Consider the following 25,902-nt stretch of genomic DNA (forward strand, 5'->3'; position numbering starts at 1 on the left):
CCAGCCGTGGCGTGAAAAGAGAGAGAAAAATGATTGTTGCTGTAAAAAGAGTAAAAACTTAAGGTTTTTTAAAAAGAAAGGTGCTGAACGTCCATGAGACCGGGGAGCAGGGCGTGCCGGGGGCCCCGCGGGTGCCCAGCCCGGACACGTGTGCCGCTCCGCGCAGTCTCCGCGTCCCAGCACCTGGCGGCGCGGCCCCGGCCCCGGCCCCGGCCCCCCGCCCCGGCCCCCGCCCCGGCGCGCTCCCGCCAGCCCGCCCACCTCCAAATGCACACACCCGCGGCGGGAGGAGGAAGGGCATCTTCTCCGCCTTCGCCAATTTAATTTCCCGCTCCATCCTCGCCCCTTTTTCTTCTCCTTCTTTTTTTTTTTTTTTTTTTTTTTAAATTTAATTTTATTATTATCCTTGTCATTATTTGTCGGGGTGCTCCAGCCGGCTCCCGGCGGAAAGGGTGGATCGCTTCTCAGAGGATCCCCGCGGCTCCTGGGGAAGGTAGGCAGCAGCTAATGCAGTCGGAGGGATGGGGCCGCGGCTCCCCGCGCACCCTTTGTCTCCGCGCCGCGGCCGCGCAGCGCGGGCCGGAGCCCGGAGCCCGCCGCCGCCCGCGCTTTGTCCCCGCCGTCTGCGCAACCCTCCCCCCATCCCCGCAAAACGTGTCTGCTCGCCCCTGGTGCTGCCCAGTGCGAACCCTAAAAATGCAGGCAGCGAGCCGGGAGGGGCTGGGGGAGCCCGGCGGGGCGGAGGGAACGAGGGAACAGGGCGGCCATGCGGCATCTCCCGCGGCCGGAGCGCGATGCTGCCCTAGCCGAGTGCTGAGGCGAGCATGGGAGAAAACCCACAAACAAACAAAAACCGCAGAAATAAAACAAAAACCTGGCAGTCGGCTCCGGCTTCCGCTGGCAGCGAAAAAAAAAAAAATAGCATTAACAAATGAGTTTGTCCCTGATGGCGGCCGGGCCGCGCGTGCCGCAGTCCCCGCCGTGCCCTGGGAACGTTCCTGGCTTTCCCTTAAACCCAGCACTGCCACGGGGTCAGTGCAAGTTTTACGGAAAATGCAGGCTGGGCCCACGGCGCGCACGCGTGTGCATGGTGCCCGTAAATACATAGTACCAGCTGAGGTGGTCGCTTTTAATGAGCACAGGCGAGAACAAAAAGAGGCCGGAGTGAATGCCTGCGTGTGCAGTGGCTCACGTGTGTGTACACGTCCAGCTCGCTCTGGTGGCAGGGGGCTTATTCCATTATTTTGCAGAGTTCGTAGTGCAACCTGTAGCTAGGATGTGTCTGTCTCCTTGTGAAAGAGGAGACGATGAGGTGTGTTTTGTTTATGTGACATTGGAAGGACTGAAATAAACCCTGGATCTGGCAGCTCGTTTTATGGAAGGAGAAGCTATAGTCTCCTTGTGCCACCCGCTGAACTCACCTCATGTCCTTAGGCTGTTCAGCGTCCCAGACCGCTGTGGGGCATTTCTACCAACCTCTAGTCCAAATTGTAAATAGGAACCTGTGCTTTAAGGTGCTTCATTCACCTTCTGGTTTGTTTGGCTTTCATATGTGCTTGAAAGGCAAACTAACATAGAACAGACATTGTTCTAGTGTAAGAAAAAGATACATGTTAGTTGATAAAATATATTTCAGGAATAAAAAACAAAACAAAGAAAAAATTCCCTGCCTTCTGAGTCTAACCTTCAGAAATCAAAAGTAAAAACAGCGACAGGAGGAGAAAGAAATCATCTAAATTTTACTTCATTTGCTACCAAAACACCAACTGTGTTTAAAAAGCCTCTGGAAGGAAATTCCATCTGTTGCTGAAGGATATAGGTATCAGTAAGTGCCCTTTCCAGGCTAGGAGCCCCTGCCGAAATGGCGCTGAAATCCGCTTTGCAAAACCTGCGTGAAATCGCCGAACTGCCATATTGCTGGTAAGCAGAGGCCTTCTGCTGAGGCTCGGTGGAAATTCACTGACTAAAGTGGGATCTGCTTCACTGTCATACAGAATGACTCCTATTTGACTTTGCCTTTTTGGAAGGTCGGGTTTTTTTCTTTTTAAGAGGCACCATAGAGAGAGCACTTCACTGAAGCACACTGCAGCATCCTCTGTCTTGTCACTTGAGACTATTTATGCTGTAGTTGGACCAACTGGGCTCTCCAGCCCGGCTGAGGATGGGAGACAGTTGCTGGCAGTGAGCGCCAAGCTGCACACACCCGTATGCAGCAGATTATCCCCGGAGTTGTTTGAGGCTTTCTGCAGACTGCTGTAAAACATGGAGGATCGATTGTCCTTCGTGCCCAAATCCTGCTTTTTACAAGGGTTTTAAAGAATGGAAGGGGGAGGCAGTGCTCTCTCGGCCTTCCTGCCTGCAGGCTGCTCATCCTGGGTCTCTGTCCTACATTTTGTCTGTGTTAGCTGTTTTGGGAGGTTGTTCTTTAGCAGGGTAAGAGTGGTGACCGAGCAGAAATGGGACTCTCCTCCTTCCTGTGCTCTCCTCTCTCTTTTTAGCATCTTGCTCGTTTCTGTTGGAATCTGCATAGGGAGCAGCATGACAATAACCATCGCTTAAAAGTTTGTATTTTGAAGACAGGTGTATGTTGTGGAAATATTTAAGTATTTTAAGCCTGAATTCAGTTTTCCTTCTGATGCATACTTACTGCTGTGACCTTAATCCAATCGAAGAAGTTTGAGCAGCTGCTCTTGGGAAAAAGGGCAGCTTTTTCATGTTTTACAGTTAACTCTCATATTATTTGTCCAAGCTTATCAGGTAAATATTGCTCTGAGTCTCTTACAGTCAAGAAAATTGAGGCAGAGAAATTGCTTGTAAACTGGGGCAGAATAAAAGTGAGTTACACATGAATTTATACAAAGGATTCTTCCTTCTGTAATACAAAATTTATTTAAATGGGAATTTCAGAGCTGCTGTTTAACCCTTAGAAATACATCTGGGTAGTGTGTTTTGTTGCAGTGACCCATAAAGCCCCACTCATACAGCATTTCCACTTTCTGTGGAAGACAAGAGCACGTTTATTTGTGGTGGTGCGTTGTGGGATCTCTTCTGCTGAGAGGATTTCACAAAGAAATATAATTAGGAAAAAATGTGACTATATTCCTTGCCAAATGCCTTTCCTAAATTGACTGGGAAGGGCTCAAAACAAAAATGTACTTAAAACCATTTTCTTTTATGGCTCATCTTTAAATGTTTTGCCTAAAGTAATGAATCACTGGGTGAATCAGACTGGGATTTTATGGTTTCTTATTTGCCTGCCTTTGATCAGCTGAGTAGCCTGTCGAGACTTAATTTGGGACTGTCTTCCCTTTCTTTATGGCAGCATGGAAGGGCAGTGTGGAGAGCAATGGGGCAGAGTAGGAGCATTTTCCTATTGCAGCACAAGGTCATGCACTACCACGAGGAAGGTTGACAATCCACGTTTGTTCTCATCACTTCTGTTTTACAGCATCCTTTTCTGAGCTTCCTTACCAAGACTTCTATCACTTTTTTTCCCACCCCCCATCTTATCTTTTAACTGTTTGCATCCTGCATGCTGTGGGGCTGTGAGAGAGAGGAGCCTGGGGATGAGAGGTGGTGGCTTGCGGACACCAAGCAAACGGCTGCAGCAGCTCGAAGGCCTTCTGGCCACCACGCTGCCCTCATCCTGGTGCTGTTGCTGATGGGCAGGACAGGCGTGTGCCAGCACTCTTTTGGTTCTCTGTGGCGCCCTGGGCCCAGCCGGGGCACCACTGGGGTCATGGTGAACCCGCTTCCTTCCACTGCTCCTGTGGCTGCAGCCTGCTGCAGAGGGGCAGAGCTGAGGAGCTGGAGGCAATGACATTTCAAGCACTGCAGATGTTTGCTCAGTGAGTGTGAGTCAGTTTTTAATTTCCAAGCTCTTGTTATCTCAGTGGCTCTTCTCTAATCTCTCCATTTTGTCCTTCCTGTAGATGAGGAGTAAATCTGGAGCTTTATGTTCCTCATGTCAGGTGTCACTAACGTGGAACAAAAAGGAGATAGTTGTTTCCCTGCCTCCCAATGTGATACTGTTACGTATAAAGCCTATTCTTGCTTTTTGTCATTTAAGTGAATAGTCTGTACAGAGAGTTTCAGGCTCTGTGTTTCATTATTTATATCCATGGTGTCTTACTGGTTATATCACTCTCCTTTGAAAGAATTTTCAAAAGTATGAGCAAAGAAAGACGTATCACATCCAGGCTTTGCAGGAATAAAAACAGCTTGTGTGAAATTCAAGTGCAGGGTTCTGATGACTTGTAACCAACCAAGAGGAGTTCTTGCAAAACTCTCTTTGAGAAGAAAGTTGAGTCACATTTTGTCTTCTGAGCAAATTAACTTGAATTCCATAGTTAAAAGTGCTTAGTGTGTCTTGGATATTTACCAACCCCAGGACAGTTGGACTGCGGGAAGCACGCAGTGAGTGAAGTGCCCAGTGAGTGTGAAAGGGCACATTGCAGAAACCATACCCAGAGATGGACTAGATGTTGTCCAGCTTGACCACTTACCCAAATGCCTCTCACATACTGGGTCAGCTTTTGGGCAGCCATGTGCCTTAAGATGACACTTCTTGAACTGTGTCATTTACAGGATATGTAAAAATGGCATGTGAAATAAGCGGTTGTGATTACTACCAGGAGTAATCTAAAAAGGACATGATGTTCTTTTTAGAAACACAACTTCCGGTGACATGTTTTCTGAGATTACACCTCTTCCATTTACGGCCTAGAAAGGATTCATGCATAAACCAGAAGAAATAAAGATAGATTGTCCGTAGTATCATATTTTTTTTCAAATACGAAGTTTTTGATCCCATTACTTCTCTTGTGGAATTTTAACAGTCTAGAAAACTGGAGTTGCAGGGATTTTTTCTTACGTTTCACAAGTCAACAGAGAAAATTACCACAGTTCTTGGAATGTGTTTTAATGGCTTGTGAAGGTCTCAGTGCCCTTGAAAATAATAAACTCATTTTATCTTCTTGTGTCATCTCACAGTCCTCCTGAAGTTGTGACCAGTTGTAATCTTTCCCATATTCTGCAAGGAGCACACAACAAATAAATTATCTGTAATGGCTTTTACAAGACATATCATGGGATGTTTAAAGAGAAAGCTAAGCTCCTAGGCCAGAGCAGTGCTTTTTCTACCAAACAGAATGTCTAAACAGAGGGGCTGGCTCAGCTACCAAACACAGACCCTTGAGGTTCCTTTTGAAGTGTCATTAGCTCTTTGCTGGTTTTCTCTTGGGGTGATGCCTTCTTCAAGAAGGAGCGCTTGCACATCTGAATAGAAAAATTTGAAGTAAGAGCAAAATTCTAATTTCTCCTTTATGATTTACTAGGTGTATGTCTGGAAAGAGAGGTGTGACGGCAGGTCTCTGGAAGTTTTCCTTTTGAGAGGTTTAAGGCTGGACAGAGTAGTAGGCACAGTGACTGAGGTGTTTGGGATTTCTGCAGTCACTATTCACATGATTATTTACTGTCTTTCAATGTGAATTAGGAATAAAGCTCAGCCTAGGAACTCTTGCCAACATAGCATTTTTATTTGCATTTCTTTTAAGACATTTCTTGAATGAAAAGGCCATAAAATTACAAATACTACCCTGCTGCTTCCCATATAGCTCAGCATCACCATATGGTGAATTTTTATTAGTTGAAGCAATTTTGGGTTTTTTTCCCACAGCACTTAGTGGCACGTACACCTGAGGTGGCAACTTGCTTAGCTCAGGTATCCCAGTGTTAAATCTCCTTTTGGGAGCAAAGCTATTGCAATTGCAGGGAACAGCTCTGTGTTACTGCACACCCCTCCCATGGGTAGGGGTGGGGTTGTCCTCAGCAGCACCAGGCTCCGCTGTAGAGGCCAAGTGACAGGCCTGGAGTGGACGCCTGACGTGTGGGGAATGAAGCTGGTTGACATGAACCCTAACCTTTGGGATTTTAGATTTTATTTAGACTCTGATTTGTCACATGGGTGAATTCCAAGTTTAGAGTAGGTGATTTGGGGATGAAATTCGTGTGACCACCAATACTCCACTGACTGTGGAGGGTGCCCCGAGTAATTAGCAGTAACAAAGGGTTTTCTCTGTATATCTCTAAGATATCAATGAAGTTATCATTACAAAAATTTTGTGATTTGCATAGTGTTTTATTCCAGGTATCACACTTCTATCACCCTTTGTCTCTGAATCTTCAAGCACCTCATAAACTGAGTTAGTGTTGCTCTTATCAGCTTAATTTGATAGGTGGAGGTGCTAAGGACATGTTGGTTTTACTTTGCCAAAGATCTGTGATGAGTTCATGCCATGACAATGAAAACTTCAGTTCCCAGCCCCACCACTCTCTCCTCACCCGCCTCATGTTTTGACACTGACATCAGGTTTTCTCATACTTGGAAGTGCTATGCATTATTTCATTCAAGAATTTTTTTTGTTTGTTTCAGGGTTTTGTTTTGGTGATTTTTTTAGTAAAGCACTTACCTAGCAAGAAGCTGAGGTATATTCAGAAATGTGCCCAGTGTCATGCTGCTTCATGAGCAACTCGTCTGACTGGAACATGGACTCTGCTGAAATGATTGCCGGTTTTTCAGCTTGCTCTAAGATTTTGCTCTGTCTTATAGAATCACAGAAGGATTTGGGTTGGAAAAGACCTTCAAGATTTTCTTGTTCCAACCCCTCTGCCATGGGCAAGGACACCTTCCACTACACCAGGTTGTGCAAGGCCCTATCCAGCCTGGCCTTGAACAGTTCCAGAGATGGGGCATCCACAGCTTCTCTGGGCAACCTGTTCCGGTGCCTCACAACCCTCACAGCAAAGAATTTCTTCCTATTATCTAACCTAAACCTGTCCTCTTTCAGTTTAAAGCCATTCTCCCATTTCCTATCACTACATGCCCTTGTGAACAGTCTTAATTCAGTTAGTTCTCTGTAGAAGCAGAGTTCTCGTTGAAACAGACAAAGATTGTCACTTTCGCGTGGCAAAGATTGCTTGGGAATAGAGCAGCGAGCTGTGTTCCTGCCAGTCTGGTCCTGCAGTGTTTCAGTGACAGAGGGGCAGAGGGCGAAGCTGGAGCCACGTCAGTGAGCTGTGCAGCCAGCTCTCCAGCGTGCTGCTTACCTCACACCACTGCTAATTTCAGCACCTGCTTTTGAAACACTTAATGGGGAATTTATTAAGTACAGGCAATGTCAAGGCAGTTCTGAAAATCCTCCTGGGCATCGTGATGCAAAACGGTGCCAAAAGAAAAAGCTTCTCTGCTTGAATCTCAGATGAATCTTTACACAGGTTTTAAAATGCCAGGGGACACAGATCCTAGTACAGAGGTTGCCAGGTCTCTTAAGAAATTGTTTATTTTAGGAACTCATGGTCACAAGAAACTTCAGGATTCAGTGGGCTTGGTCCTTGCCACCTCAGCAGTCGCTGTCTCCTGTGGCTTTATCCTTTTATAAAAAGATTGTGCTTCTCTTCCAAAATAGGTAGACTATTTTATCCCTGCAGCCTCCAGGAAGACTGTTCCAGAATGCTAAATTCACCCTCTGCTTGCCAGTCTACATTTATTTATCAGCAGCTTAAATCAATTTTTTTTTTTGATATTTTATTGTGCCAACATTTTAATACCTGAGCAGTTTTCTCCTGGTGTCTGTAGTGGAAATCTCTTCTGCAGAGGAGTCGAAAAGTACCCAGTCCACACACCCCTTGCACCAGGCCCTGCCAGTCACCATAATCACATCCTGCCCTGCTGTTAGCCTCGAGGCTAGCCTTTAAACTTGGCACGTGAAGTCTGGACAGGGTGGGCTCTTGGGGAATTGTTAAGAGCATGTGTAAGCTTTAAAATGGCATTTCTGAGAAAGTATTTACAGGGAAAAAATTGGTCGTTTGCAAAGCCTTCTTCTACATGGTGGGGATGTGGTATGAAACAGAAGTACTGGCTTCTGTAAACTTAATTTGAAACAGGCAGATGTCATAACTGAACAAGTGAACTACATCCTCCTGTCTTGCCCTGCAAGAGCTGGGGATGCTCGTGCCTCTTTGGTTGCATGCAAGCAGTTTGATGGCTTTGAGGTAGCCCTGAGAATTTAAAAATACCCCCAAATTAATCTGGCATATGAGGGTTCACCACGTACCCCAGGCTGAATAGTTGTTTGGCAATACTACAGGAAATTCATTCACAAAATGGGAATTGAGAGTTATGGTGCAGGAGCTTGTTTGTGAGTAACATGCTGTTGCCTCACTACCACGCTGGAGTTGTAGCTCAGCCGAGAGTGATTGGACTCCGGAAAATACTGGTCTTTCAGTTGATTTGCATTGCTGATGAGGAAGTATGTCACTGTAGCAGACTTCTCTGATCTGCCTTTGGTGTTATTCTCAGTGCTTTTATGGAACACATCTATCAGAGGAGAGATCACCTCATTTCTAGATAGTAACTGCTTGACACAAGGTATACATTGCTCTTTCTTTCTGTGATATGTGAGCTTAGGGATTTAGGTTTTTTCTGTTTCTCTCTTTGTTCATAGCAAGTTTAACCATACAAAAATTTAAACAAAGCATCCTCTTCACCTCTGCTTTCCCAAAAATCCTTAACACGTTAGAATACATGTATTAGTAGAACAGAGTACTGGAATAACTCTATCCCTCTTTCCATCACACTTAGTATCAGTATGGACGTGTATTTTATATTCTTAAGTAAGAACTGGGAACAGACAGAAGACAAACACCAAATATTGAATCGGGACTTGGACAAGCAAGTAATTTTTATTCCTTAATTTGTAGGAGGTTAATATTTTTCCTGAAACAAGCAGGCTTGGTTTGCTCACAAGTTTTTAAAAAAAATACTGTGTTCAGCAATTGGTTGCAGGACAGGGTAAATTTGTGAGGTTGATCTCATTAAGACATATAAGGTTACTACTGTCCTGAAATTCATTTAGGTCGTAACCTGAGGTCCATCTAACAATACAAAATTGGTTGGTATGGATGGTCCCTCCTGTGCAGGTTTCGCTGGTTTCTTCTGGAGATGTTGCCTGCTGTTGGTGGTATACATCTTGGATTTTTTTCTTTTGTTTTTTATAGGTTGCTGACACTGTGGCTGCAGTTTACTCACAAGATACCAACCAAACACTAGTATTTGAAGAACCACTTGGATAGGTGCAGTTCCTCACCCAGTATGCCTTTCAAAGCTGGATTAGAACTGACTGAATTGCAGAATATGACTGTCCCTGAAGATGATAACATCAGCAATGATTCAAATGATTTCACAGAGGTGGAAAATGGCCAGATAAATAGGTGAGTATTTTTCCACTGACGCACTGTTTAAAAACAGCATTCTAATTTTCAGTATATGTCTTGAATTATTCGTTACCAAGTCATGCTCCATTTGAAGATGTAATTTGAATTTCATACGTAACATCTGTTGGGCATAGGCTGCAATAGCAGATAAAGCAAACAGAGTAGCAATTTATTCATCGTTTCAAATCCTTCAAATTAGTCTAATAAAATTCACAAACATACAATGCAGCAAAAAGACAACGTTTTGAAATGTCTGCTTGCACACAGCAAAGAAGTAATAACAATACAACGGCATAATTTTTGGCAAGTCTCTTAGTTGACCTTTGATCTCTGATATGACGATTTTAACCTGCCTGGCCACCTCCGTGTATCCAAGCTTCTGGGGAGTTACAGCTGGTGTGGTTGGCAGCAAATGTAGGTCAAGTCTGTATTTGCAATTTGGCAAGCTAACCTGGGCAGAGGTTTGTTCCCTTGAGGCAGAGGTGGCAAGAAGATGATAAAACAGAGTCTTACACCTAACTCAGATCAAGTTTAAAAAATGCATCAACATTTGTCAAAATTATTAGTTACAATTATTACCGGTACATTGATTAGGCTGTTGGCTTTTTCTGTAGGCTTACAGTCATTTCTGAAGAGCTGCCTTTTCCACTAGAGAGCAGTTCTTCAGACCTTCCTGCCAGCCTCCAACAGGTGCTGAGCCATCCAGTTTACAGCAAAGACTTGTTGACAGACCCTGTTTGTATTTTGTGAGCTGTAAAATAGGAAGCTCTGTTTTGATCAAACTTCCTGTTCAAATATTGCAAACCAAGGTGGAACACAGGGCCAGTCAGTACCTGCATGGGGCACCAGCCCTGCTGGGAAGCCTGTGCTGGCACATCATTCTACTGTGGGGCTGCCACCACCTATTTTAGGATCTTTAAAATCTTCTTCTCTTGCCCTTTCTTCCTGTTGGCAGCATCTTTGCTGGCTACACGAGAAACTCACTTTCTAGAGTTAAAACAAAATTCAGAGCTGTTTTTTCCCAAGGGAGGTTAGAGGCAGTTGTGGCACTCGCAGCAGCGTGGGTGGACAAGGATCTTGGTGACAGGTGTGGGAATAAGCACCCAGCATTGTCCTCACTGTTCACACAGCAAAACCAGCGAGCTGTACCGTGGGACGGGGCAGGGGGCCCAGGCTGGTGGCGGGGGTGAGCCCCCCGGCAGGAGAGTGCCAGCCCGGCCCCGCTGCCCGCCCCGGGGAAGTCCTGGGGCCGCCACCAGCAGGGCGGGTGGTGCTGTGACCGCAGCACAGCTGCGCTGATGAAGATTAGAGCTGGTCAGGGATTTCTGATGCAACTGCTTTGATGGAAAGTGCTGAAACGAAACACAAACCACTTCTTTTAAAAAAAAAAAAAAAAAAAAGGCAGGAGCAAGACAAAAAACCCCTCCAACTTTGTCAAAACAAAACAGTTCCAGTATGAACCTGCTTGCTTTCCTGCTGGTTCATGTTGTAAGGACAGGAGCTTGGGGGCTGACAGTGGTAAATTCACGCCCTGGAGCCTGTCGAGGATTTATATCCTTGAGACAAGGAGTGGCTATACTGGGCTGGCTGTGCCTCCCCAGCACTTTGGCTGATGCCATCAGTAACTGTTACGGGGGAAAAACCCTGCTGGCGCTTCGTTCTCAGTGAATGTTTATAGAGGGTGGGGAAGGATCGTGCTGTGTGTGCCTGGTCCTTTGTGGTCACAATGTGCTTTGTGGAGTTAGGGCATAGTAAGCGTGGCAAGATACAGGTCGGATCCAGACTGCCGGCAAAAGGAAGAAGAAAAGTGGAGTGAGGAAAGAGGGTCAGAAAGTCAGAGGCAGAATTTCTGATTGCTGTTCTGGCTCTTAGGGCAGATCAACATATTCCACAATTTTCTGTTCCTTTCTGGAGAACTCACTTCCTCTGCAGAAGAAAGATCTCTCGTCTGGCTATAGGATATAGCCTATTACGGTTCTCGTAGCCCTCTGCCCAGGCACTCATGGGACAGCTACTTGCATCCCATGCATGTCTATTGTGCCCTGTATATCCCAGTTTGTACATGTTCCCCTCAGTGTCCAAACCAAGAGTTTCGAGGCAGCTCTCAGTGACCACAGCTTCCGCTGCAGCAGCACGTTGGCACCAGTGCAGCCCTGCCAGCATCCCCTGGGGCTGAGGCTGTCACTGAGCCACCCACAGCTGGTGCCCTGTGCAAGCACCTCCACACCATCACATGTGGCGAGCAGGCAGGCATATCCTGCTCTGCACCCGTGCTGAACGTGTCCTGAAAGGATGTGGTTAGTCCCTTTCTATAACTATTATGGCAAACACGTTTTTTTGCAGGGAGTAAGAGATTAACAGGCATAACATGTTTTGTCCTGCCTGGCATGTGATGTGAGGCCTTGTAAAACGCCCAAGTCCATCAAAATCAGCGGGACTTTTTCTGTTGATTTCACTTGAGCTTTAGATTAGATCTGTAATTTTCAACTAACTTATTTTTTTGTTGTTTCAACCTGTTTGATTTTGCACTCTGTATTTAATTTTAAACATTTTTTTCTCTCAGCACACAGTTTTTCAAGCTCAGTGTAGAGCAAGTTTTTAAGGGTCTTTTGGAGATGGTACACCAGACAGAAGCTGATTCCAAATCTGGTTGTAAACTCCAAATATTTCTTGATCTTGGAAAAGAATCCTATATGTTACTTTGGCTTTCCAGCCTTTTCTGGGCCTAAATATACAGTTATACGTAGGGAGGGGATGTTGATTTGAAGAGGCTGCACTAAGAAGGGTTTTTCTTTGTATGCAGATGTTGAATGGGAATGTCTTCTGGAAATGTCAGTTCAGAGATTTGCATCAAACCCAGACGTGGATTTTGTGACTTTAACTATGTCTCCTGGCTATAAAACTTTGCCATCTTTGCACGTAGTTGTAAATCAGTATTTAGATAACTTATTCATTTACAGATATCTGTGACGATGCTCTCAGGAAGCTGATGTCTGAATGCCTGTCTTGGTTTACAGCTACTAGTAAGTTATCAGCACCCCTTGTTCTGTTAACAAGGTTGTTAGTAGGTATACCAAGATCTGGTCCAAGTTTCATAGTGTAAGTCAGATCAAGCTTTCTTCTGCATATCTTGTTCATGCCTGCCCTGGAAATCTTTGCCACTGCTCAAGTTAGCATGCAGTTTAAGAGGCTGCCTAAGGATAAAGTTCTGTCATCTTGGCAGAATTAGCTTTCCCTAACAAATGTTTAAGGCATTGGAAAATACCGTTTTAATTTAATTATGTTTAAACATATCTGAGATGGCTAAATGGCTTTTGGCTAACTCTTACGGGGGCTTAGCCAAAGTGGTTAGCTTAGGGATATCACCTTAATCAAACATTTCTTATTGAAGTCTTTAAATAAATGAAATTTGGAAACCATAGTTTAACATCATCCTTTTTAAACCACTTTATCAATAAGGCTATGTTTCTACTTTGCACTAAATCAAGCCAGGAAAATAACTAGATTAAGATATCCTTTCCAGGCCAACTGTGAGGCTTCACACATCACAAGGATGAGCTCATTATATCTTGGCCAGGATATTTCATTAATGTGTTTGAAAAGTTTTGTATAGTCTGTTCATACTCAGCTGTGATACAGGAAACAAAGCAGGAAAGCAGAAATGTGTAAGGACAGGTTATGTCTTTCAATGATGGGTAAAGCAATTGAAATGAAGACAACAAACAGTGCAAATGGATTTCATGCTTGTCAGGGAGTCTCAAGGCTTTGATGGCACAGACAGTCCTACAGTGCATTGCCACAGCACCTCTCACAGTGGCCTCTGATCCTTGGGAGGGCTGGGAGAGGCCGGCGTGAGCAGGCGTTTCACTTAATTTGTGTCATATTCATAAAGGTCAAAAATACAACATTCTGTGACAATGAATGGCTTGTTTTCTAAGCTCATCTATTAAGCAGAGCAGATGCACGGCATGGTTTAACTAGAAATTCCAGTATTCCAACATATGTTTCCTTTCATATGCTCTAGGGGAAAAAACCACCCTGAAAGGAAAAAAATGTTTATAAAAAGCAGTATCTTGATAGAATTTTTTCTGTTGAATTCATTGGATTACCTTCCACCCTACTGGGTTTTTTAAAATTTTATTTCATTTAAGATCAGTAATATTTTTCATTTATGGAAAACTTGTCTGTCGTATGGTAAGGCCATACCAAGCATTGTCCCAAGGCAGACCTCTCCTCTGGACTTGCAGATTAAGTTGCCTGCAACAGCAGATGCAGCACAGGCAGACCCCACATCCCGCTGTGCTGCATCGCTGCTGAGCTGTCTGGGCAAGCTGTCCTGGTGCTGGGAGGCAGGCGCTGGGAAGCTGCCCATAAAAAAGCTGAGCTCAGTGCTGTGTACCTCATAGTTTGGGAGCCCAGCACCTGCATTCCCACGTCTGATTCTGCCCTCCTGTACACATCACACAGCGTAAATGGAGAAAAGTGCAGTGTGACGTGGGAAACGCAGGGTGGATGAGGAGCCCAGCTTGTAATAGGAGATGATAGGCCGAGCAACAAGCCCACTCCATTTTTACTGTAGAACTAACTCAGAAGAAAGTATTTTGGATCAGTTTATCAAATCAGACTAGTTCTTTTAAAGTCCCATCCAGAAGGAAATGACATGTTTGCTGGCCATGGAAGAAGATACCAGCTTTGCAGAAGCTGTTTATTCTGTCAGAAGTATTCTAATGGAAAGTCCCACAGTCGCTTTTATATTGAAGCAATGTTACTGAAGTGTTATCTTTATCCTGTATTAGTTTTTTAACAATTATTTTCATGGAACTTTAATACCAGAAGGCAACAATAATAGTATCTACAAATTTGTTATTTTTGTAATTATTAAGGGGGAACTGGCTGCTGGGGGATCGGCAGAACTGGGGGGACCAGACTAGTGGCTTCTATCATAACTCTTGACAAAATCTAAAATGACACATGATCTCCATAAATGACAGAAGAAGGCAAAGTCCACAGATGTTCCCAGCAGCAGTTACAAATCCAAAAGAGACAAAACTCTTCTCTGTGCTCCTGCCTGTACAAATTGCCTGCAGGGTGTTTCGAGAGAGAGCTGGAATGTCTTTTTCAAACCATTCACACTCTGCTGCCTGCGTTCAAGAGAAAGACTTTAAACAGACATGAAAGAGAAAAAGCACATGCTCTGAATCAGGTTGAGATTTTATTCCATGAGGAGGAAATACCTACAAGGTGAGCTTTGGAAAGCTAATTTTGGATCAGTCTGTCTTAGAAGTGGTTGTGTTTCACTTCTTAAAACGGTGGGGGAGGTTCAGCCATCTATTCCAACTGTGTTAGGGCTGGTAAATCTGACATCATGTCTATATTTGCAGCAAATTAGTTGCTGAAGTTAGTATTTAAAAAATACAGGATAAGCCTATAGTTCTTTTTTATTGATATAAAAGAAATCAAAGCAGACCAGTGGGTAGGAGTCAAAATTAAAGAAAACCCAGCTGAAATACTACTTACATTTTGCCATCTATGCCCAAATTTAAGGCATAAAGACAAAAATGTTAAAGACACAAGGCCCAGTGTGTCATCTGTGGAAGCCAAGTCAGCAGCATTATAGCTGCATGATTTTGGCATAGCCTTAGAAGCTGTGCTAGCATATATATCACTAGTAATTAGGCTACAGCTGGGGCAGTAGGGAAGTTTGCTCAAGCTCTGTCTTTACAAGTTCATGGATTTATTACCAGCCTAAATACTGCTAGATGTACAGAGATGATGCGCAGTGTCGAGTCACAATTTGAACTATGCATCCCTGACCAGTAGATGTTTCCCACTGTGGGAAAGGAACAGCAGTGCTGCTGTTTGTGTTCGGTGTTGTTTGTCTGTTTCAATTTAAGAAGAGCCAGCTTAATGTACCTACAGCTAAAATGGGCTCTGACACTTGGTGACAGTCCCTGGTTAGGTATGTGATGTGTACGATAACTGAGGCATTAGCCGGTGCAGACTAAGAACCATCTGTTGGATTAGCAAAGATGCCAGCGACTTAATTGTGCATAAACCTTCAAAAGATGAAAAGCTGAAAGAATGCTTTATACAAACTAAAATGTTTGCTGAAGAGAAGATCTGCAAGAAAATAACAGCTCATCCAAATCAGAAGTGTTGTAAATCTCAAGGATGCCAACACAGCCACAGGGGGACAGTAAGTTCCTAAATGTGGATACATCAAGGACACAGAACAAATAAAGGGTAAAGAGAAATGATGATGGCAGTAATTCATAGTTACAATTAAAGCTTTATTTTTTAGCAGGGTGTTACGATTAGTGTAGCACAGAATTTATGACTAGAATGGCACAGGATTTCAACAAGCAGAATCAATGCAGTGCAATCTGTAAGTAGCATAATACAGAATTTGTAGTACAATTTGACTTAAAATTTCTAATCACCTGGACCCTCAGCAGATGGGGTTGGATCTTAGTATATGCTTTGTTGTATCAGTATGCAACCATAATCTTGACTCAAAAATCATGGAATATAAGTCACTCCCATAATCCTTGGAGGATGCAATTCCTTGGAGGAACAGGGGGGTTGTCTCTGGCCAGCAGCAGCTGCAGTCCCAAATTTCCCACTTAGAACTTGGAACTGCTTGATTTTACAGTCAGTACCCAGGATGCTGTTACACTTCCCTCTTCTGCAGAGGGGTCATCACCACTGCCTGGTGAACTGTGTGCCTGGGACCTTCCAGCCTGGCAAGGAAGGAAGGAAGGAATTGAGCTGGTGCCCAGAAGTCTTTGAGGTCGATAGGGAGTGGAAGAAGAAATCTGTTTGGTTTGTGTACTTGCTTCACAGGATCTTCAGGGCCTGGTAATGAGGGAAAGGAATAAACACAACCCACTCGGCTGCAGAGAATGGTTGCTTGCCTTGTAGAGTGGTGTTAGTTACTCTCACCCCACGTGCAGTGGCTGGGAGCAGAGGGTACTGGTCACGTGTGCCTCTGCAGGACCCTGGAGAAGTATCTCCTCTTAGCTTCTGTGCAAACAAATTGCTTTGCCATCTACAAAATCGGTTCTGCTGCTTTCCTAAATAGCCTAAAAGACCATTTTGTATATACACATTTATTCTGATCTTGTGCTGATGTTACCTTTATTGATGCCCAATGTACACTGCATCAGTGAGGCATAATCTGGCTCATTGAACAGTTACGAATTTGACCTCTTTTCACAAGATTTTGTACATTGTATATTTTGTGATCACATGCTGCTTATGGAATTAATGTGTTCACATTTTCTAAGCATTTGCTGCAAATAAATCCTCTGACTTCTTTCAGCAAGTTTATTTCGGATCGAGAAAGCAGAAGAAGTCTCACTAACAGCCACCTGGAGAAGAAGAAATGTGATGAATATGTAAGTCTCTCTCACTGTTCTGTTCCCTGTCAAAATGAACTTCATGTTGTGTATATTAAAGGCCTTTAGACATTGTCTTCAGAAGTGCTGGGCACACACAACTATAACTGAATTCAATTTCCAGTAGGAACTGCCTGAGATCAGCACTTAAATAAAACCCCAAAACAAAAACCCAAGTATGTTGGTTGGGTTGAGGCAAGGGAATCCCTCTAGCCTCTGTTGGGCAGGAAGCTGTGGTGGATCCTTATGGCTTTGCCATATAAATTACACATCCAGGATGTTTCTCAGGTGGAGTGAAGGAAGGGGTTTAAAACTGAAAGTGCAGTATGAGCTGTGTGTTGCCTGTACTGTTTAGGTCAGTTTACAAAATCTATCAGGCAGCGAGCGGTGTAGCTGTGACAGAGTTCAGCCACGCTTTCTCCTCTTTCAAACCAATTTTTATTCAGTCATTTCCATAGCAGTAGTTATTTACTCTGATACATCACAAAACACAGGGTTTGAAGCAGAGGTGCATTTCTCTGCTCTGTTCCAAGCTGTTGCTGACACACCTGTCTTTACTTCTCCAGATCCCAGGAACTACTTCACTGGGAATGTCCGTCTTCAACCTTAGCAATGCAATTATGGGCAGTGGGATTTTGGGTCTTGCTTTTGCCTTGGCCAACACGGGAATTCTCCTTTTTCTGTAAGTATTCATGTGGTGAGTAGCTGATCTCCATGGAATTTCACTGTATTTAAAGAATGCGTGTACTGCCAGCAAGTGGAGGGATTTATAGTCTATATGTAATGAAGTACAGCATTCAAGCCCAAAAATATTAGCTACAAGTTTCAGACTTTTTTTTTCAGTCAGATGTTTCTGAGGAAAAAGCCACTACTTACAGTCCTAGAGAAAATTTAAGTCCATGTTATTTACTACAGACTTAGACAGGGATTTTTCCTGTGCTCTGGAAGCTACATAGACATAAAAAATATTCAGTAGTAATAGTTGCAGTGGGTTAGTAGCTAGTTGTTACTTGTGTCGCAGGATCTCCAGAGCTCTCTTCAAAGCGTGGTGCAGTAAACACTTTTTTTAAACCAAGAATATTTATATTCCTTTATATGTTACATATAATATTTTCATCTCACTCCCACGGTTTCTTCAGTTTCTTATGTGAGAGTCCTTGAAAACCAACATACATACAGCCAAGATTTTAGAATAGAAAGGAGCCGAGGTAGACTACTTAACTCCAGAAAAAAAAAAAAGAGGCTTTTTATAAAGGAGAATTAATTAGTTTAAAAATGAAACAGTACCACTGAATGACTAAGACACAGTGTTATTCTGGATCTCAGTATGAGACGTTTCATTGTGAAAAGTGATTGTTAAGAAATCAGTTGGGAATTGTGTGCAGATTTCAATGATAAATGTTCATTGAGGGAAGAAATACAGTAATTTACAATATTTGAGAACTATTCAACATAGTTATTGAGTTTACAGATTGCTCTAAAGAGATGTCATTTCTTGAATGTCAAATCTAAAAATATAGAACTTTTGTTATTTCTTAGGATTTTGGGAAATACATAGTATGAGCCCTGTATAAAGCGGAGTAGATGGCCAAAGTGGTACATATAGCCATCTGCTCTGGGGTTTTGTGCCAGGGTAGCTAGATCCATGCTGCTAGTTTACAGTTTGCTGTGGCTGGGTAAAATCTAGGAATAATCCAAGGAGTTAATCCATTTACTTTAAGAACGTAGAACGTCTCGTTACTGTGTTGTCACTAAACTAGGCTGTAAAATATCTGGACTGTAATTTACATCTTTCGTTAGCAGAGTGACAGAGTTTATTTTATTTTTCCTGCTTTTTTTACCCAGTACTCTAACCTGTATGTAATATCCCACCCATGCTCCATCTCTGAGAGTACAAACTGGTGGTTGCAGTAACTGCTGTAAGGAGAGAAAAAAAAGTTCCGTCTTTTCAGCCTTGTCACCTCTTCTGTGATAATAGGGTCTCAGCCAAGGAAGAGCCTCAATTTCTCCTTACTGCTTTAGTTTTCTATAATCCCATCCTCTCCTCATTCTTTCAGCAGTTTTTCATGAGATTTAATTGAAATGTGTTTGTTCTAAAGGATATAAAAATGCAGTTTCTTTTAAGTGAAGTAGGTCAGACAGGTGATGTGAACACCAGAGAAACTTCTAGCAATGTGTGTTGGTGACTGAGCTCGACCTGAGTAGTGAGTGTGTAGATCTGTACCAACACATTGCACAAAAAACTTCCAAACATTAATGTGGGGATTTTATACAGTAAATGACAGCATTGTGCTCTATAGAATTAACTGTGTGCATTTAAAAGTGGATAATAGTTTTTGTTAGTTTTATGATGCCTTTAGATCTGTTGGCCTTGAGATAGAGCAGCCAGCTGAGATCAAAGGAAGTTAGCAGGACCTAACTGAGCAGAGCTAGTAGAGCCTCTCTCTTTGAAGCCTGGAGGTGCAGGATCCTAACGTGGTGTCTGTACTCATGCTTGAAAGTTGGACTGCTTTAGATGTTCTGCTCTCATGCCATAATCTCAGCATTAAACCTAGTCCATTAGTGTTAGATTTTTTTTCTTACACTCTAATTCAGTACATTTTTCCCGTAAATGTATAGTTCTGCTGTCACTGTCACAGGTAGATCATTTCTGCTTTGCATGTGATTAGAGTCCTAACAATACTTTCACTCCTTTTTGCATATGAGAAAGGAGGTAAATTCACTGCTTTTGAGTAGCACAGTTCTGGAAAGGTTCTAAGTTTCTTTTTCCAGTATTGGCATGCACCATCCCTGAAAATTCTGCAGATGTAGAAAAGTTAAGGGAGCATTTTCCGCACTAACAAAGCAGACCCAGCCTGATTTCCACTCTCACAACTTTTGGGCTCCTTCAGCGTGAAGTGTGCACTGCCATGAACATCTGGATCAATTCAGATCCGATATCCTAGGCATAAGATGTGCAAAATAAACATGGCAATGACACGTCTTATTTGCTTAACAGTGCCATAACAAAGCATTATACTTTCTAGGCAGAATTACTGAGGTAGGAGCTGAGAGGAACATAATCCCAGTGTTACTGGTAACTACAGCCTAGACCAAAAGAGAGCATCATTTCCGGTATGCAAAAGGAGAGACAGCTTCGCTGCAGAAAGATAACACAAAAAGTTTGAGAGGTTAGAGATGAGCTGGACCACCTGGGGATGGCAAGAGCAGTTGTTGCTGCTTGTGGTTTCATCCTGGAGAGCCAGGACCAAAGTGATGGATCATGTTGCAGAGAAATATGGGCTGGCCAAGTACAGGGTGCTTTCAGCCTGCATTTAGCCCAGCACTGCATGTGATTTGAAAACCTTGCTGAGGCAGAGGGGCTTGTTAGATCAGGAATAGTATGAGGCTACAGCTGGAGTTAAACACTGCAGCTACTTCTGCTGGGTGTGTCTGGAAGGGGTCAGGAAGCCGCAGTGTAACTCCTGCAGTGTTTTAGGGCAGGCTGGCAGACCAGCCCCAGGGGAGGCTGTACGAGAGCAAAACCCCATGCTCTTCCATCCTCTGCACCTTTTGAGGATTCAGAACTGCTCAGTGAAATAATTCTTGTGACTGCACAAGCCTCACAGGTCTTCTGGCCCCAAAGCCTGGGACTTCACAGAAGGAAGGGACAGCACAGGTTTCAGTTTACCTGGTAAATGTGGCATCTGGGAGAAGACAGCATTGGCATCGCAGAAGCACTTTGTCCTTCCCAACACAGTGTCAGTCCCCTGGCCTAAACTGTTTATTCTTTTGGGGCAAGGTGACTTTTGCGTCTGCAGTTTGCTTCCATAGCTACCAGCACTTCTTTGAAAGCAGACAAAATAAAAAGTAGGGGAGTGCTTTTGGAGAGCTGCAATGCAAGCTCCCCTGCTTCGGTTTTGAATTTGTGCAGAGCGAGTGGCATGGACATTTTCATTCCTTTCCAAGGGGTGGTTCTGGCGCGAATATTCCTGTCCATACCACAGTCCTAGCACAAACAAGTTTTTCATACAGTACTAATGAAAATGCCAAGTGTCTGTAGGAGCCCTATGGGGAGCTAAGGACAACAGATCAGATAAATACCTGGCTGCTTGGGAGTGTTATTTTTACCACTGCAAAGGCTCCATGAGCTCAGTGCCTGAAAAATAGGAGCTTTTAATATTAAGACAGACTGGATGCTGGCATGCAGAGCTGTAGCCATTTGGGCTGGGAGTGAGTCAGCCCCAGCAGCCGAGCGCTGGGGCTGAGCACCGTGTCTGTAGGCAGACGGGCGGAACAGCTCGGCAGGGAACATGGGCAGGAGCAGGGCTTAGCAAATCCGTAAAAAATGGAGCGGAGTGACCTCAGCCAGTACGGTCTTCCTTCTCTTCTCCACCTTCTCGAGGAGAAACACCCTTAGGACTGTACAAAGAGTGTGTTGTTACTGTCAACCATCATTCTTTGCTGGCAAAAGGACAGTTCCTCTTATCACCTCGTTATGTTTCTCCCTGCTCCTCTGGCCTCAAGAAACTAGTCGGTCATTATTTGGCACTAAAGTATTTCCAGTCTAAACTAATAAAAACGTGGGGGGAGGAGGCTTCTCATTCTATTCTTTCTATGTATTCCTATGAAAAAGATGTGTTGCTGCCTATCTACAGCAGCAGTTTGTTTTCCCTTAAATTTTAGCCTTGTTTTTCTCAGTGTCTGGAGGGTAGTTGTCATAATAAAGGGAGGAATTGCCAACAGATTGTCTGAATGCTCTTCACACACATCATGAAAACATCATCAGGTCTTTGTGTGTCATGGTGTTGGAGAGGAAGGCATACATGGTGCTTGGATTAAAGACATTGAGCAATGAGAAAATGTGCTTTTATGCACTTGGCCCTCAGCACCAATTGTAATTTGTGCCAGCAAGTTCCCTACACAAACAGTTTGGTCATCACTTCCTGCAATTCTTCTGTGTGAAGTTAAATTATGGATCATGTCAGACCAGGACTGACATCAGCAAGGGAACATGAATCCGTACCTTGACAAAGTACAAGCCTTTGGTTGGAGCCTTTATTCCCAAGGGGAGCCAGTCAAGCCTTAACTCCCCAGATCTTCCCCCTCCTTGGGCACTGTGAGGCACATAAAAAGCCATTTGGGCACCCCTTTGGTAGCATATGAAACATGTCCTGGGAAAAGATGCTTCCATTTGTCATGGAAGTCCTTAAATACAGCACTCTCCTTTAAATTTTCACTCTGCTTCCAGAAAAAAAAGTTTTAGAATGGATGTTGAGTGACATATCTGGCTCGTCCATGCTCTGATAAATCTTCATTCCTATCTTTATTCTTGCTTTTTTCAATGTAGGGAGGTGTAACTCGCTAAGAGGCTGTGCTCTGCAGCTCTGCTAAGTTTTATTTGGTTGTATCCCTCTGCATGGAGGGTTTTCTACCTCCATGGTGGAACTGCAAGCAGGATGTGAGTCACAGGTATTTTAGGGCTTTTTGCATTATCAGAAGAATAAAAAATTATCTCAGAGTCAATGGGAATATGACCTGATGTGAAATAATTGCAATGTCAGACCTCATCTCATATGGTAAGCTTTATTTTCCATTCTTTTTTAGGCTGCTTTTGGTTTCGGTCACGCTGCTGTCTATTTATTCAATACATCTCCTGTTGGTGTGTTCAAAGGAAACAGGTAATTGAAGATGTTATGCCATTCAGTAGAATGTAAAGACCAAGAGGTGACAAGTGTTCAAATGAGGCCAAGTGCTTTGTGTAAGATGGAGTTTCTGTCACTTTGCTGACATAATAGGAAGGCCTGACACGCTTTGGGTCAGAAGTCCAGAATTAACAACAATTTATGGAGAACAGCATCACTGTAAAGAGGAAAACTTAGAACAAAGAATGAATTCTGGTGCCCAGAAATGTTATCTTCAGCAAGCTAGAAGGAACAGCTCATGTAGTTTCTTTGCATTACAAAGCAAATTGTAAATGAAATATAATGAGTCTTTGCCTATGGTGAAGCTTACCTGGAAATGCAGTTTGTCCTTAGTGGTTAGTGTGACACTCCTGATAATCTTTGTGGTGGAGTTTTCTTAGAATAAAATAAAAGGGAACAGTTCCTTCACAGAGAGAAGTGTAACTGTAACACAGATACATTATCTAAACACAGTATTATGTCAAATGACACTGTGCCCTGAAGTCCAAGAGTCTCTTTCCTTGTTAACAATGTCTGAAGCCATATTTTTAAAATAATCAGTGCACAAGAATACTGTAATATTTAAATATGCAATTTGGACACACATGATTACTGTTATAGCATGTATAATGTCAGCAACTGTCTATTTAAACTAGATAGAGGTGCCTCAATGTGGACACATTTGTGCCCCATTACTTCCCAAAATCTGAAGTTCTGTTTTCTATGTTGCTGGTACATTTAAGTTCAAACTTATTTTTCACACAAACTTCAAAGCAGAAATGTCAGCTGTAAGGTAATACAGAGAAAACCAGATAATGGGATACATTTTAAAAATCATCTGTCTGTTGTAACATCTGCAATATTTCTCTTTCTGTTCCTTTTTATCTCACCATCTTCACAATGCCCAGTCTGTCTCAGCCTACATTACAGCCAAGTTAAAAAAAGCATTTAACAGAAACACAAACTAATTAATAGAGGAGTTTCACAAGCTTGACAGATATTTGAAAAGAAATTTCAGTTATATTTTACACCTTTCCCTGCTTTTACCAAAATCGTACAACACTGAGAATTCACAAGTTCATTAGAAGCCATAAACGATCCTCTAAACCTTCAGTCAGGGCAAGCAGAGCTGCAGAATGGCAGTAGTGTGTGTCCAGGCTGCCACTGCTGACTTGTGGATCCTGCTGTGCCAGCTTTTTTCTGCAGAGGAGCCTTTCTACATTACTCTCATGGCAGGTGCAAAACTTAATGTGCTGGGATGATGATAGCAGAACTTAACACGTCACTCGGGGTATAGACAGACTCGTTAAAGGAGTGTGATACTCTCATTAACAGCTTCCATTTCAGAAGTGACTGGTAGCCAACAGTAGCATTTACAGAGGTCAAGAAAACATTCCTACGTAATTTTTAGCCCTAGAAATTACAAGAGAGCTCCCTATTTACTTGCAAAGGGCAGTTTTGGCTGCATAGACAGGTGCTTGACTGAAAAGGAATTGTAAATGCTTCGACTCAACAGCTTTCAGTAGTGTGTTACCTTTCTCCTCTTCTTCTCATGCAGGCTGCATGGTGTATGAAAAGCTTGGTGAGCAGGTCTTTGGTACCCCAGGGAGAATGATTGTCTTTGGATCTACATCTCTTCAGAATGTTGGAGGTAAAGGAAATGAGGAATACTGAAAAACAAAGCCCAGGAATATCTCAATAATTTTACAGCTACAAACAAGTCAGGTTCCTTCTCTCCATGACATCCAGGGATCTTCGTGTTCCTCAATATAATTGTGGCTATCACTTTGCATGCAGCCCTTTAAAAATACTGTGTTACTGAGTGTTCAGTAATTTACAGTTGGTCACAGTTTGGGGTCTTCTGTCATCAGACACTGATGTGGGAAAAGGTTCAGGATGCTTCTCGGTACTTGTTCCACAAACTATTTTACCCATTTTCTAAAATTACCTTCTTCTTCCTCCAGCAATGTTGAGCTATCTCTTCATAGTCAAAAATGAGCTGCCTTCTGCCATAAAGTTTCTAATGGGAAAAGAAGAAACTTTTTCGTAAGTTGAATTAGTTCTGGTACTTAGACTGTAGAAGTTAACATTGTATAGTAAAGTTTAAGCTCTTAAGTATTGGATACCCTTTAGGTTTGTCAAAGTAGATTTTCACAGGAATATCTCAGGGGGTTAATAAAAGACAAGACACATTTGGGAATGAGAAGATGGATAGGAAATAAGAGCTTTAGTTGCCCTCTTTGCACACCAGATTTTCATGAAGAGTTTTGCTATATACGAAAACTGTTATCATAGAATCCAATATTTTGCAGTGTTAGGCAACACTTGAAATTTTTGGAACAATGCAAGTTAAAGATACTGTGTGTTTTCCTGCATTCTCAGCCTCTTACATGATTTTCCCCCTGAAACAATGTCCACAGAGTGAAATTCTTAGATACCAGCATGTGACAACTTCAGAATATAATACTTAGATTTCTGCTCCTTATCACTCTTTGGCATTTACCAGCTACTTTAGTAGAGGGGTGGCATTTTTTTATACGAGTAAATACCCCTTGCACTGAATTATATGGTGTGCTGCTGTGCAAGGAGAAGGTGGTTGAGATCCCATTCTTCAGGCTTTCCTACTAAACTGGACCAGGCAATGGAAATGGGTCATACAGAACATCACTAACACTGTCCCTTCTCCTCTTTCTTTCTTTCCAGTAGGATGCAAAGCACTTTGGTAGAGGAGATACAGACTTGGGCAAGCTAGGGCATGCCAGCCTGCTGGAGCCTCGTTTGCTGCTCCAGTCACGTGCCTGGGTGGTTTGGCAAATTACTGTGGTGCCCCCCCTGGCCCCACTGTGCTCTGTGACCCTTTGCATGATCTTTTGTCATCCTGGCATGGAGGCTTATATCAGGTTACTGAGGTGGTTGTTCTGCCTCTCAGACCCACGCACTGATCTCCATGGTAGGGTAATACTTTGTCTGGTGACTATGGAAATCTGCCCTACCTGAGTCAGAGCACTGCCATGGGTACATAATGAGTCTGCAAAGCCAAGATGTGGTCCTTTCTCTCCTTTTGTAGGAGCTTTTAGGGTACAGAGACCAAAGATGTTCTGTAAGTATAGCAATCAAAGAGGATGACTGAGGAAAACCAGAGAACGTTTAAGGTTGTGCTCATGGTGTGTTTTTAATGTTTTGTACAGGGAATGGTACGTGGATGGGCGGATTCTTGTTGTCACAGTGACGTTTTGTATAATCCTCCCTTTATGTCTCCTTAAGAACTTAGGTAAGATGAAAATGCCATCAGGGGAATCAAAAAAAGGAACCCAGACATCGTGCCACTGATGGCCAAACTGACAATTCAACTATAATAAAAATATGCTCTCATTGCAATCTAAGCAGCCTCCCTGATTCAGAAATAATCTGTGTTCTGAGCATTTTGAAAAAAGTAGGCCTAAATTATCACAGTATTGATAATTGAATATCACAGATTGAGCTCAGTGTAAACCAGCTTTATCCATACAATTGTGGAAATGGATTTTAAAAATTATGGTCGAGGGTCTTCATTTTGTAAGGTAATCTGG

At 43.1% G+C, this 25,902-nt stretch overlaps 1 protein-coding gene across 2 annotated transcripts in view; it reads left to right on the forward strand.

Moving 5' to 3' along the window:
• Positions 1 to 264: 264 nt before the first annotated feature.
• The window catches only part of SLC38A1 (solute carrier family 38 member 1), a 42,151-nt gene continuing 16,513 nt past the window's right edge, over positions 265 to 25,902 (forward strand). For both annotated transcript variants that reach the window (XR_004239525.1, XM_032105175.1), the window contains exons 1-8: positions 265 to 493; positions 9,058 to 9,270; positions 16,595 to 16,670; positions 17,237 to 17,352; positions 22,257 to 22,330; positions 23,892 to 23,984; positions 24,298 to 24,379; positions 25,522 to 25,604. Coding sequence is in view for 1 of the 2 variants with exons in the window: in XM_032105175.1 (XP_031961066.1) it covers positions 9,152 to 9,270; positions 16,595 to 16,670; positions 17,237 to 17,352; positions 22,257 to 22,330; positions 23,892 to 23,984; positions 24,298 to 24,379; positions 25,522 to 25,604 (643 nt within the window). In the remaining variant the exon portion in view is untranslated. The remainder of the gene's footprint in view (positions 494 to 9,057; positions 9,271 to 16,594; positions 16,671 to 17,236; positions 17,353 to 22,256; positions 22,331 to 23,891; positions 23,985 to 24,297; positions 24,380 to 25,521; positions 25,605 to 25,902) is intronic.

This window comes from Corvus moneduloides, chromosome 4 (genome assembly GCF_009650955.1).
Source record: "Corvus moneduloides isolate bCorMon1 chromosome 4, bCorMon1.pri, whole genome shotgun sequence".
Taxonomy (NCBI): domain Eukaryota; kingdom Metazoa; phylum Chordata; class Aves; order Passeriformes; family Corvidae; genus Corvus; species Corvus moneduloides.